The sequence below is a fragment of the Apteryx rowi genome, unplaced genomic scaffold, assembly GCF_003343035.1.
Source record: "Apteryx rowi isolate R43461 unplaced genomic scaffold, aptRow1 scaffold_908, whole genome shotgun sequence".
Classification (NCBI taxonomy): Eukaryota; Metazoa; Chordata; class Aves; order Apterygiformes; family Apterygidae; genus Apteryx; species Apteryx rowi.
In genome coordinates, this window is record NW_020451214.1 from 8558 (window position 1) to 22217 (window position 13660).

The following is a 13660-nucleotide window of genomic DNA, read 5'->3' on the forward strand; positions in this document are numbered from 1 at the left end:
CGGCGTCGCCATGGCAACGGGGCGGCTGCAGCCCTTGTGGGGGACATCGAGCCTGCGGGGCGGCCGCACCGGGGCGGCGTCGCCATGGCAACGGGGAGGCCGCGACCCTTGGGGGGGCACCGAGCCTGCGGGGCCGCCGCACCGGGTGGCGTCGCCATGGCAACGGGGAGGCCGCGGCCCTTGGGGGGGGCACCGGGGCCGCCGCACCGGGGTGGTGTTGCCATGGTAACGGGGAGGCCGCGGCCCTTGCGGGGGACACCGGGGCCACAGCCATGGCGGCGATGGCAGGGGGGAGCCACCGCGGGGGCCCAGCCYGGCCCAGGCCCTGGGGGCCTCCCGCCGCCCCGGGCCCGCTGGGACCCCTGAGCCCCGGGGAGCGCAGGGCAGCCSTGACCCCGTCGGGGGCCGTGCCGGGAGCCGGGGCGCCCGCCGTGGTGACGCTCGTCCCGTCTCTCCCCGCAGACCAGCATGAAGAACATGGAGCGGGAGCTGATCTGCCCCGTGTGCAAGGAGATGTACAAGCAGCCGCTGGCCCTGCCCTGCCTGCACAACGTGTGCCACGTGTGCGCCAGCGAGGTGCTGGTGCAGCACGGCTACCTCTGCTGCGACCCCACCTCGGAGCCCTCCTCGCCCGCCTCCACGCCCGCCACCCGCAGCCCCCGCCTGCCCCGCCGCGGCGTCCCCAAGCCCGACCGCCTCGACCGGCTCCTCAAGTCAGGTGGGGCGGCGGTGGCGGGAAGGGGAAGCGCGCGCTCCGGGAGAGCGGAGGGGTCCCGCTCATCCCCGCGGGGAGCGGGCCGGGGTGGGGGCGGCACTGCTGCGGGCCGCACAGCYGGGGACCGCCAGGGAGCCGAGCAGCGCCTGAGCCCGTCCCGGCCTCCCGCAGGCTTCGGCACCTACCCCGGGCGGAAGCGGGGCGCTGTGCATCCGCAGACCATCAGCTTCCCCTGCCCGGCCTGCCAGCGGGACGTGGACCTGGGCGAGAGGGGCCTGGGCAGCCTCTTCCGCAACCTGACGCTGGAGCGGATCGTGGAGCGGTACCGCCAGACCATCAATATTAGCGCCGCCATCATGTGCCAGTTCTGCAAGCCCCCGCAGCTCGAGGCCACCAAGGGCTGCACCGAGTGCAAGTCCAGCTTCTGCAACGAGTGCTTCAAGCTCTACCACCCCTGGGGGACCCAGAAGGCTCAGCATGAGCCCACACCGCCCACTCTCACCTTCCGCCCCAAGGTACAGCCTCCCCGGGGCAAACCAGAGGGCCGTGCTGCTTTGGAGGGCGCTGGGGAGGTTGGAGGAAACGCAGGCACCCTGCACCCTCTCCCTCTGGGTCTTTCCCGTTTGGGGTTTTCCTGGCACCACGGCAGGCAAGCTGGGGAGGAAACCCCAAGGGGGCCACGCAGGGAGGTGAAACCCCGCTGAACTCCCTTGTGTCCGTGCAGGGTCTGATGTGCCCAGAGCACAAGGAGGAGGTAACTCACTATTGCAAAACCTGTCAGCGCCTGGTGTGCCAGCTCTGCCGCGTGCGACGCACTCACACCAGCCACAAGATCACCCCCGTGCTCAGCGCATACCAGGCACTCAGGGTAAGGGCTGCCGGCGACACAGGGCTGCACGGACAGGGCAGGGGCAGGATCCTCTGCTGGGATGCAGGGAACTGCTGGCAGGGTTTGACGGGAAGAAAAATCAGGTCGTAGGCTGGGCCCTTCTCCCAGCAGCTCTCAGCACAGATGGGCAGGGGCTTGGTTTGCTGCAGCGTCGATGCTGCTCTGTGCTGGCCAGCCCAGGCGGAGCGGGGGCATACGGGCCTGGCTGTGACTGGCCTCATTCCTCCCCCGTTCCTTGCAGGAGAAGCTGACAAAGAGCCTTGCCTACATCTTGAGCAGCCAGGACACAGTGCAGACGCAGATTGCTGAGCTGGAGGAGACAGTGAAGCACACAGAGGTAAGGGCACGAGGCGCTCACCTGCCCCAGAGGGTGGCCCTGCCAGGCGGGCGATGGCACTGCCTGGCCAGTCCGCTCTCCGTTCCCAAGCCTGTTTCTGGCGTGGGAAGGGAGGGCAGCCCATGCTACGTGCTGACTGTGCTGCGCTCGGCAGGTGAATGGGTTGCAGGCCAAGGAGGAGGTGTCCCAGCTGATCCAGGGCCTGTGTGCAATGCTGGAGGAGAAGCGGGCGTCCCTGCTGCAGGCGATCGAGGAGTGCCAGCAGGAGCGGCTGGCCAGCCTCCATTACCAGATCCAAGAGCACCAGGCCATGCTGGAGAACTCGGGCATGGTGGGCTACGCCCAGGAGGTGCTGAAGGAGACCGACCACCCCTGCTTCGTCCAGGCTGCCAAGCAGCTGCACAACAGGTACCACACAGGGACCTGGCATGGACATGCGCTCGCRCCTGGGCTCAGTGCCTGAGCTAGAGGCGTTTGCCCACGGGACAGGGGCTGTTGAGGGCCTGAGGAGGCTCCCGTTGCCCCCATGTGCCACCCCCACATCCCTGCTCTCCTGTGCTACAGGATCCTCAGGGCCACGGACTCGCTGCAGAGCTTCCGGCCTGCAGCCACAGCCTCCTTCAGCCACTTCCAGCTGGATGTCAGTAGGGAACTGAAGCTGCTCACAGACCTGGCCTTCATCAAAGGTAAACGCAGCAGGACCCTGGCACCCGATGGCACCGGCTGTGCCCTGTGCCAAGGTGCAGCCCCTGCGGGCAGAGCAGCTCCGTGCCCACCCGGCCCATCTCCTCCCACGGAGCCCCGGCCGCGAAGGGCTGCGCTCCAGGCAGGTGCTCCCAGATCTGCCCGCTCCCCTCCCCGTCAGGGATGGCCCCCGCCCCAGCAGGCCCTGAGGTGATCCCTGCCCCACGCTCCCGCCCCTGCCCGGCCCTGCGCCGGGGCTGCCGGGTCAGGGGGCAGGAAAGGCAGGGCCGCGGTGCCAGGTGATGGCAGCCGCACCGCAGGAGGGTGAGTACTGAGTGGAGGTGGCCCCAGGCCCTACGCCCACGTGCAGGGCAGGCGCTCTTCCCCCAGGGCAGGTGCCACGTGGGCCCTGCCAGGACCGGCTGGCAACACTTTTCAGACCTGCTTCTACCTCTCTTTGTTTATAGGCTGCGGCCGCTGCTGAGTCGTCACTGAAGTAACTGAGGCAAGTCACTCCCCTGCCCCAGAGCCACCCCTGCTCTCTCTGTCCCATCCCTCCATCCCTCCATCCCCATTCCTGCCCCATCCCTCCATCCCTGCTCTGCTGCCATCCTCTTCCATCCCTGTCCTGCCCGCTGGTGGTGGCAGGTGGTGGCTCTGCTCCCGACCTCCATCCCCGATCTGCCCCCATCCCTCCATCTGCTGCTGCTCCTCCTGCCATCCCTGTCCCCTCCTCACCCCATTTCTGTCCTCCCATCCATTCATCTCGCAGCCTCTCTCTCCCACCCCTGCCTCCCTGCTCCAATTGCACTCACATCTTCACACCACTCTGCCATCCCCATCTTCTTCCCCTCCTCCTCTCCTGCTGTCTCCATCCTCTCTCTCTTTCTCTCTCTCTTTCTCTCTCCCTCCCCCCGACTTGCACTCAGCCTGTCTGGTCCCTGGAGCCTCACAGCAGCTAGCTCCTCTGTCTCCCTGACTCTCTCTCCCCTCTGGTGCCTACACACAGTCTCTGCAGTCAGATCCCCCTAGACTCCTGCTGGTTGTGCGTCCGTCCGGAATGCCCCCTCCCTGCGTCTGGCCGCCTCCCCGCCTGCCGGTGAGGACGCTGCCTGACGCCCGCCCGTGCCTCTCCCCACAGYGCCCGAGGCCCCCGTCATCGACACGCAGCGCACCTACGCCTACGACCAGATCTTCCTGTGCTGGCGGCTGCCRCAGCACTCGCCCCCCGCTTGGCACTACACGGTGGAGTACCGCAAGACGGACACCAAGGCCAAGGGGCTCAAACTGTGGCAGCGGCGGGAGGAGGTGCGCGGCACCAGCGCCCTCGTGGAGTACCTGGACACCGACAGCGTCTAYGTGCTCAGGGTGAAGGGCTGCAACAAGGCAGGGTTTGGGGAGTACAGCGAGGACATCTACCTGCACACACCACCTGCCCCAGGTGAGGGGACCCCCAGCACAGCCCCAGGCAGGGCAATTCGGAGCAGCATCTCTTTCCTCCTGCCAGCCGCTCATGTTGCTCACTGCCCCGCGCTCCATCCCCAGCAGCTCCCCCTTCTTACCTGCCCTGCTCTCTTCCTCTCTGCAGTCCTGAACTTCTTCCTTGACAACCGCTGGGGCTTTAACCGGGACCGGCTGGCCATCAGCAAGGACCAGCGTGCCGTGCGCAGCGTCCCCGGCATCCCCATGCTCTTTGCTGCCGAGCGCCTCATGACCAGCTGCCACCTTTCCATCGACCTGGTCATTGGCGACGTGGCCATCACGCAGGGCAAGAACTACTGGGCCTGCTGCGTGGACCCCAGTTCCTACCTGGTCAAGGTGGGCGTAGGGCTGGAGAGCAAACTGCAGGAGTGGTTCCAGGTGCCGCAGGACGTYGTGAGCCCCAGGTGAGGAGGGCTTTGGTGCAGGCGCTGGTCCAGGATCCCGGGGATCGTGGGGGCCCTGGGGTGTGGAGGGGGGAACCCTCCTCGTGCATGTGTTCAGCCAGTTCCTGGCTCCCCACGGGGCCCTTCAGCGCACGGAGGCCCCAGTGCATCCATCGTGCGTCTGCACCAGGACTAAACCTGTCCTCCTGCCACAGGTACGACCCTGACAGTGGCCACGACAGCGGAGCAGAAGACACAACGGTGGACGCGCCCCCACCCTACGCTTTCCTGACCATYGGCATGGGCAAGATCTTGCTCTCGCACGGGTCAGCACTCACCTCTCGCGACCCCAACGGCTGCACTGTGCCCTTGCCCCCACGCATCGGCATCTGCCTGGACTACGAGCAGGGCAAGGTGAGCTTCTACGATGCTGTGTCCTTCCGTGGGCTCTGGGAATGTGGCGTGGACTGCTCCGGGCCCGTCTGCCCTGCCTTCTGCTTCATCGGAGGGGGTGCCCTGCATCTCCAGGAGCTGGTGGCCAACAAGCAGGAGCGTAAAGTGACCATCGGGGGTTTCGCCAAGCTGGACTGAGCCATGCCTGTGCTCCCCGTGCAGTCTGCTGTGACCCCTTCCTACTTGCCGAGTGAGCTCCAGGGCCTGAAGGGGTAACGGGGGGCACGGCTGAGCCAGGAGCAGAGCCCGGTGGGGGCAGACCCAGCCCTGCCGACGGCTCGGAGCTGGCCAAGTGTTTGTTTTGTGGGACGGGGCGGGGGGAAGGCTGCTTCGCCGTCCCCTCCTCTCCCCGTCCAGCGCCTCTTCCCCCAGCTCTGCTCGAGGCTGCTCAGACCTGGGGCTCCGGCAGGGCTGGGGGAGGACGCGGTGCAGGTCCTGGCAGAGGGTCAGTCTGTGGCTCAGCCCTAGAGACGGACCAGGGAGGGGGGTGTGAGTGGGACGTGGGGCTCAGGGGCCGTGCTGGGTGGGGGGAAGGTGCTGGTCGGGGTGACGGTGGGGGGAAAGTGGCTGGGCACTGGCTGGGGTGGGGGAGGCAGCTGAGGTGGGGAGGGGGGAGGCTGGGCTGGAAAGAGGGTTGAAGACTTTTTAAAATGGCTAATTTTCAATGCGGCTCACGGATTCATCTGGCCTGGCTGCAGCCCCGCAGCCAGGCACATCCGCCACCAGGTCCCTCCCGCAGCTCCCTGGGCCCGGAGCGGGGACCACGGTGCCCTCAGGCTCTCCTCGGGGGCCGCGGGGCGCTGCCGTCTGCTCTGCCCTGCGCTCCCCCCCGAGGAGAGCGGCTCTTCCAGCACGGGGGGGCCGCGCGGGAACAGCCCTGTCCCTGCGCCTGCCGGCCTGGCTCTGCCTGCACAGGCACCTTCCCCCTGGCTGCCCGCACCCTCCGCCTTGCACTCTGCACGTGCTCCTGCTGCGGGCCCGGAGGGTGGCGGGTGCTGGCGGCGTCCAGCCCCGCGGGATGTGCTCAGCACAGCCCTGCCCTGTTACACCGCCCCATTTGGTGCCAAATTGCCGGTGCCCAGCACACGCAGCTGGGGCGGGCTGGGCCCGCAGGGATCCCTGCGTGGCAGGGAAACGTGCCTGCTCCCCAGGGCTGCCGTCCACCACAAGGGCCCTCGGGCTGGCGCTTCGGCCCTGGGAGCCATCTGAGCTGCTGTAGTTTCTCATGGGTTCTGTACTGTATAACTGCTGTATTTTCATGGTTTCCTACAATAAACTGCAATGCCAGAGTTCTCCACAGCCGCCTCCGGGGCAGGAGAAAGGAGCTGCAGCTCCACGGAGGCAACGTGCAGGGCAGAGCCATCCTCGCTCTGGGGCCAGTGGGGAGGCCATGCCTCGGGCCATGGCCAGCAGAGGCCAATCCTGCCCAGGGAACGGCCCAGGTGAAGCTGGCAGCCTGGGCCAGCGCCCCCCCCACGCCCCACACAGCGCTGACGTGTCCGGTACCTGCCCGGGCTGTGCCCGTCCACGTGTCCAGCGCTGCCCCACGCTCACTGCTCCATCCTGGGCCGAGGGGACGTTGGGGCGCTCCTGCTCCAGCCCCGGAGCGGCAGTGTGGGAGGGCTGTGGAGAAAAGCCCTATAGCATTACTGGGGTACGTATGGGGGCCAGGGGGTCCCAACTGGTGCTGGTCCAGCTCGGGGGCTCCAGGGATCCCGGGGCCGGAGACGGCATCTTGCTGGGGCTGGTGAGGGGCACGGGATCCCCTGCCCGCCGGAGGGTGCGCAGAGCAGCGTGGCATGCGGCGGAGCCACGTGCGGGGCAGGGCCGGCCCCTCGGGCTGGCTCCTGCCCCAGAGCCAGCGCCGGCCCCGTCTGTTTGGAGAGGAGAGGCAGGTGGGGGCCGCGGGGACAGCGCCCACGGGACGCGCAGGCCTGCCAAGGCTGGGCCCGGGCAGGGCACCCTGTAAACAGCAGTTTCTTTGTAGGACCCAGCCCAGGTGCTTGTTTCAATTCCTCGCCGCCCTGCCCAGTGCTCTATCGGGGGGACACCCCGTCCCGGCACCCCCGGCCCCTCGCTCGCACCCCGGCACCCCACTGCCCCCAGCACAGCAGCATACCCCGCTCAGGCGGGCGCAGGAGCCCGCACGGCAGCCGAAGCGCCCCCCGAGCCCCACGGTATCGGGGCGCTCGCCGCGGCCCGGTCCCACCTCTGGTTCCTGTTCTGGCCCTGTGCCTGATGTTACGAATGATTTCTTTATATGTTTCGTTTCCTTGTTTTTCTGGCTTTTCAGTAGTTGCCAAAATCCTCCCAGCCCCCAGCAGAGGCATCCTGGCCCAGCCCAAGGCGAGAGGGCAGTGCAGATCCCCCTTCCCCTGCAGGGCACGGCGCTGCAGCAATGCCCCCTCCCCAGCCTGCCTCCGCTCCGGCCCCCCATGCCGGGCTGGGATGTGCCATGCCGCAGCCCCCCACTCAGGGACAGGTCCAGCCGCGCCGGTGCTGCTGTCTGCTGCAGCTGCAGGGTACCTGCCGCACCCCAGCCCCTTCCCAGCACTCTGGGGCTGTTCCTGGCCCTGGGCGTCCAGGTCATCCTGGGATCCCGACCCTGGACCAGGCAGGGACACTACAGGGACAGTCTCAGCCCCAGCCCCAGCCCCGCTGAGACGTGACTGCAGCGCGCAGGCATGCACAGCAGCGATGCGGATACATCATTTATGGCTCTTTCCCCATGCTTTTATGGGCCTATCATCACCTTGGTTTGCCACTTGTGCAACTGCGGGAGGACAAATTGCATTCAGCAAGAAATATGTTTGCTCATAAAACCCATGAAGCAGTGCTGGACAGACGGGCCGAGATGCTGAGTAACAGTGACACCACCCGCACCTGTGCTACTGCAGGTGAAATTCATGACAGCAAGTGAGAAATCGCACACCAGCCCGACACCGCATTGTGCCCTTGTGTGCGACCAGACTCACGCAGGGAGCGACGGGTTAAGGCATCCAGTGCGGCTCCGGGGAGGACGAGGCCGGCGGCAGCACCGCGCGGGTGGCAGCTTTTCGGCCTCCTGCAGCACGGCCAACGCTGGTCTCCCGTGCGGGCTCGCTGCCCGGCTGCGCCCGGCGTCCGCGTTGCACCGTCCCACTGCCCGCTYGGCGTGGGCTGGTTCGCACTGCTGTGCCTCGTCCCAGCTGGGACACTGCGGACGGGCTGGGAGGCGCTCGACGGCCATGCAGGAACCGAAGCCCGACTGCGCTGATCCTTTTATTGTGAAATGCGATAAATATACCACTGCCGCGGCCCCCATGGCCACGCTCCCCTGGGGAGCCCGGCGCTTACAGCCCATACATATATATATATACATATATATATACACACATATATATATATATTTATTTATATAAAACACCACCACAAAAACAACCATAGGATCTCCAAGAAGGTGTGAGGGGGAGACGTGAGCCCAGAGCCCACGCCGGCAGCGCAGGGCAGGGGAACGGCCGTGCATGGCCTCGGGCAAGCGGCGCGGCAGGCTCGGAGCTGGGCTGGCCCCGGGCACCCCCCGCCCCAGCGATTTTGTTCATCCTGTTCTGTCATGCGCTCGGATCCGGCTACTCCAGAACCATCCAGCTCCCGCTGCCGGCAGCAGACAAACCCGGGGCTGGGGCCGGCGCCGCTCCCAGGGAGCCCCGCGTGCTGGCGGCGGCCCTCAGAGGTTGTCCGAGCCGGCGGCCGGGTTGGTGTAGGTGAAGGTGCCGGCCCTTGCACTGTTGCTGCCTGCGACCTGGGGGGAAGCGGAGGGGCCGCGTCAGAGCCAGGGACGAGCCGGGTTCCCGGGGAGCCCCGACGCAGTGGGAGCAGCCCAGCCCCTGCGCRGGTGCCCCGGCGCAGCCAGAGCCGCCCAGGACGTGTTGCTTTCCTCGGGCGCGATAAGCTGGCCCAGCAAGAGCAAAGGTAAATATTTACCCGAGGCCCCTGGTATTTGAACAGCGTGAGCTGCTTCCAGGGAGCGGAACAGCTGGACGCGGCCCCCGCCCCGCCGGAGCCAGCGGCAGCGCGGCCCCGTGGGGAGCAGCCCCGCGGTCCCCACCGCAGCTGGGGCAGGCGCGAGTCCCCTGCTCACGGCCGCCCCGCGGCGAGGGGCTGGAAGCAGCCCCGGTGCCAGCCCAGCTCCGGCCGCGTGCCTGCGACGCAGCTCCATCCAGGCGTGAAAGTTAGGCTCACCTCGCGGCTGCGGCTGCGGCTCGGGGGCTGGCACTTGCAGCCCGGCCGCTTAGCTTGCTTAGCCGCCGGTTTGCGGCAGGGGCGGCTCCATTAGCCATTAACAGAGAGAGGATGGCCAGGTCGAGGGACCTCCCCGGTACCCACGGGCACCCCAAAACACCTCGCATCACCCTGCCCGCCGCGGCATTCCCACGTCCAGACCCCGGCGCGGGAGCAGCCCCACGGCCCCTCACCTGGCTGTAGGGGTTGTGCTTGCTGGTGGGCGACGCGTAGCGCCCGTGGCTCTGGTAGGTGGGGTACTCGGCCATGGGGTGGTAGGAGTCCTTCGTGCTGAACAGGTCCAGCTTCCCGTGGCTCTTCCGGCGGCAGGAGCAGGTGGTCTGCAGGGAGGAAGGGCCCAGTGAGCGGGAAGGGGCTGAGAGGGCTGAACGCCCAGGGACGGGGATGGAGCACTCACCAGCAGGAGGAAGATGAGGATGCTCAGCAGCACGAGGATGCAGACCAGGACCAGCAGAGCAATGGCCCAGTCTGGCACCGCAGACGCTGGCGCCGGGGAGGTCACATCCACCGTGCCTGAAACACCGACAGAGCCACGTCTGCACCACGGGGAGAGCAGCCCCAAGACGAGCCCGACCCCGCTGCAGCCCAGCCGATTTCACCAGCGCTGGGAAATGACCTCAGCTCTGCCGGCTGCAAACCCCAGGCTGGGTCCCACAAGAGTCACCAGAAACACCCAAAGCGCCGCAGGGCTCCCTTGCCCGTGAGGTGCCCCGACACCCCGCGCTCCCACGTCTCCCACTCACTTTGGATGTTGTCCAGCTGCAGACCCATGATGAAGCCATTCGGGCCCACGCTGTTCTGCAGCTGCTTCTCAGCGGCGTTGCTGGTGATGGAGCCATTGCCATGCTCAAACACGAGGTCAGACTGCACCACCACAGAGCCTCGGCTGCCCCAGAAAGGAGGGTGAGAGCCCGAACTGCCACCTCCCGCTCTCCCCTCCCACCACCGGCTCCAGACCAGGCCGACGAGGCCGCCTGGGCTCTGTGGCCCGAGCCTCCGTCCCGCCGCCTGACATACCTGAACCGGAGCTCGCTGCACCCCTTGTAGGCCTGCCGGCTGGGGCACTCAGCACAGCCAAAGACCCTATCAAGCTAGAAGAGAGCAGGGGGTCAGGGCTGCGCTGCCAGCTTGCTGCCCACCCCCAGCCTCCCGTCCCTCTCCCCGTCCTCCACTGCCCCTGCCGCAAGGCTGCTCCGTGCTGCAGGGCAGCTCCCGGAGCAGGCACGTGGGGCACTTTCCTCCCAGCACCGAGCCCACGGTCTCCGCCGGCCCGACACGGGGCAGCCAGCAGCAGGACTCACCATGGTCAGGATGCTCTGGCTCAGGCTCACATATTCCTTCGACGTGGGGTCGAGCAGGCTGTTGCTGAAATTCCTGTTGAGGATGTGGAAGGAGAGCGGGATGCGGATGAGCAGCTGGAACGCTATGGGTGGCAGGGCTGCAGCTTTGCTGGGGTTGGGCGTGCCGCTGCCCGCCAGCACGGTCGTCGTGGCCTTCCCAGGGGCCGTGCTGCCCTGAGCAGTGACAGAGACTTTGCCTGTTGGGGACACATTAGTGCCGTTGTCTGTGGTGGTGTTGGAGCCGGAGGTGGGGGCCGCAGAGCTGCTGTTGGTGCCGGATGGCGGGGGGACCTTGCTGCTGTTAGCTGTGGTGGTGCTCAAGGTGGGCATCAGGGTGCTGCCCATCACCGTGGTGTTGGTGCCGGGTGGCGAGACCACATTGCTGCCATTCGTCRTGGCGTTGGAGTGGGGGATCGTAGTGCCAATAGAGATGGGCACCATGGTGCTGTTAGCTGTGACGTTGCTGGCAGAGCTGTTTGTGGACTGCACGGTTGTGGTGTTGCTCATGGGGGAGTCAGGAGAGGGGGTCAGGGACAGGTGTGATCTTGTGGTGAGCAAGGCTGTTGTTGTGCGGAAGGTGACGGAGATTTGGGTCCCATTGACTTCTGTGGCGTTGGAGGTTGTGGTGTCTGGAGCGGTGGTCACGGAGGTGGCAGTCGTGTCTGTGGTGGTTGTGGTCGTGGTGGTCATGATGGCGGTGGTCTCGGTGGTCATCTCCACGGTGGTCATGTCCGTGTCCATGGCGGTTGTGTCCGTTTCAGGCATCGCGGTTCCCATGGCCCATGTACCTGAAGGAGAAAGACAACCAGGAGTCAGCAACTGGGGCTGCAGCACCAGTTTGGGAAGAAACGGGGCAAAGCACTGAGCTGCAGCAGGGAGCAGAGGCTGCAGGCAGGACACGGGACCTCCCGGTCCAAGGGCAGCACTTCTACGCAATGAGGCTCCTTGACTGGACGGCCCCCAGGGCGATGAGGCCCAGGGAGGCACCACAGCCTCCGGGACACGAGCACCGACAGATCTATCTGCCCTTTAGGCCCACGGGACCTTCAGGAACATCCCTCAACCGTGACGTGTGCCGGGGCAGAGGGTCCCAGAGGTGCCCCGTGCCCTCAGCTCGGTGTAGGTCCTCGGCTCGCCTGGAAAGCTGCCAGCTGGGATCARACCCATGCAGAGTTGCCGCGGCGGGGCAGCGGCGCCATGAGGTCCCAGCGCGGYCCCCATGGCTGGCCCAGGCGACGGGCGCGAGCTGCAGGCGCTCGTCCTCGCCCAGCCCTGCAGATCCGCGTCCCCGCCGCTGCTGCCCTCCCCATCACGGCGAGACCTGCCGCCGCGCACGGCCCCGCGTCCCAGAGAAGAAAACTCCGGGTGAAGAACGTCCTCAGGCGAGGACGCCCTCACCGGAGCTGGCAGGCCGGGCTGCTCCCAGGCTGCGCGCAGCGGGTGCTCTGGGAGCCAGGACAGCTCGCCGGGACGCGCCTGCACCACGGCGGGCTCAGCCTGTGCCGTCCAGCCCCGGCCGGTCCCAGGACCCCAGCGGAGAGCCGCGCCGGAGCCCAGCCACGCCGGGGACCGGCAGACAGTGCCACAGGGCCCCGGTTCAGCACCGAAAGTGGGAACCCCCTCTGGCTGCCGCCCCCCCCGGCACCCGCGCTCACCTGGGCCCAGCGCCGCCAGCAGCAGCGGCAGCGGCAGGAGGGTCGCGAGGCGCATGGTGCCGGGGGCTGGCGCGGCGCTCGGCGGTGCGGCAGCAGGACCTGGCGGCTCGGCGGCGGGAGCTTTATAGAGCACCTGGAGCGGGGGGGGGGGGGGGGCGGCTGCAGCGTGTGGGGCGCCCCACGCCGGGGCCCCATGCACCACCCCCCCCCCCAGCATCCTGAGGTCAGAGACGTCCCCAAAGAAGGACACAGCCACCGTCCCCATGCAGGGCGCGGACGCGGGGCAGCGGCCCCGGGATGGGGGCACCGTGGCTTGGCCCCAGGCAGGCGGGCACACAGGCAGGGGCCTGCATCCCCCCGTCCCCATCCCTGTCCCCAGGGAGCTGCCGGGGGGCGTGGGGACCCGCCGCGTCCTGCAGCCCCTTGCCAGCGGGGGGGCCGGGGGCCACTCTGGCGGGCTCAGCCCAAGGTTAATCATTACCAGGCCGGCCACTGCCTCGCCCTGCACTCAAATAAACTCCAGCGATCCCCCCCCCCCGCTGCTTACGCAGGTGAGGCCCAGGGCCCCGCAAAACACCGCTCCCTCCCCGCAATCACAGCGCTCCACTAGGGCCTGGGACCAACCCCCAGATCCCCCCCTATGTCCCCACAGGTCCCTGTGGGTCCCAGATCTCCCCCTCGCTCCTGCAGGGCAACTCTCCCCCCCTGCCCCAGGGCGCCGGCCATGAGCCCCCTGGCCACGGGCCCCCAGCCAGTCCCCGCGCCCCATGCCAAGCCGGATGCAGCGGCTCCACCCCAGCGGCACGCGGTGCCACCCATGCCGGGGCACAGAGCCCCCATCCCCAGCCCAGCGACACGTGCCACTCCTGCCACCGTGGCCCCCCCAGCTCGAGGAGCAGAGCCGAGACGGCCCGGAGCGAGGGCTGGGCGGAGGAAACACGCCTGGCTGCCAGAAAGCGGCTGCTGCGGAGCCAGGCCGCGATGCTCGGCAGCGGGAAGGGCTGCAAACAGCCCCCGCACGCTCCGGGCACCAGCGGCTTCCCATCGCCGCTCCCGGGCTGTGCCCTCGCCCCCACCACGCATGAAGCACGCGCCACCCCCAGCCCTGTCCCCAGCTACAGGCCCTGGGAGAAGGTCACAGAAAACGCGTTTGTAACTCCAGGCGCTCGCCCGGGTCTGCAGAAGGGCAGGAAGGGGAAAACGGTTCCCGGCACAGACACGCAGAGCCGCCGCCCCAGGGGCCGCGCTGCAGGGCCCCCCCGAGCCCGGGCACGTTTTGCTGCCCCCTCGCACCAGCCCCGGCCGCCACCCCCAAGCGACACGGGGCCGCAGCCCCATGGAGCGGCCTGCGGGGGCCGCAGCGCCCGGCAGCGGGAGGCCGGGGCGGAGGTGCCGGGAACGGCGCCCCGGGCTGCCCCCGCCGCGGCTCCGCAGCCGCCCG

At 68.0% G+C, this 13660-nt stretch overlaps 2 protein-coding genes across 2 annotated transcripts; one reads left to right on the plus strand and one right to left on the minus strand.

Annotated features, from left to right (window-relative positions):
- Positions 1-465: 465 nt before the first annotated feature.
- Positions 466-5377, plus strand: TRIM46 (tripartite motif containing 46). The gene is made up of 9 exons (XM_026091522.1): positions 466-718; positions 887-1230; positions 1440-1583; positions 1846-1941; positions 2096-2349; positions 2506-2627; positions 3767-4066; positions 4214-4511; positions 4706-5377. Exons 1-9 carry the CDS (start codon positions 469-471, stop codon positions 5079-5081), a joined length of 2184 nt encoding a protein of 727 aa, XP_025947307.1. The 5' UTR covers positions 466-468; the 3' UTR covers positions 5082-5377.
- Positions 5378-8649: 3272 nt separating this feature from the next.
- MUC1 (mucin 1, cell surface associated) lies at positions 8650-12274 on the minus strand. Its single transcript, XM_026091507.1, has 7 exons — positions 12220-12274; positions 10526-11352; positions 10242-10315; positions 9968-10110; positions 9622-9737; positions 9398-9544; positions 8650-8724 (listed from the first exon to the last, which is right to left on the minus strand). The coding sequence occupies exons 1-7, from the start codon at positions 12272-12274 to the stop codon at positions 8650-8652; spliced, it is 1437 nt and encodes a 478-aa protein (XP_025947292.1).
- Positions 12275-13660: the final 1386 nt, after the last annotated feature.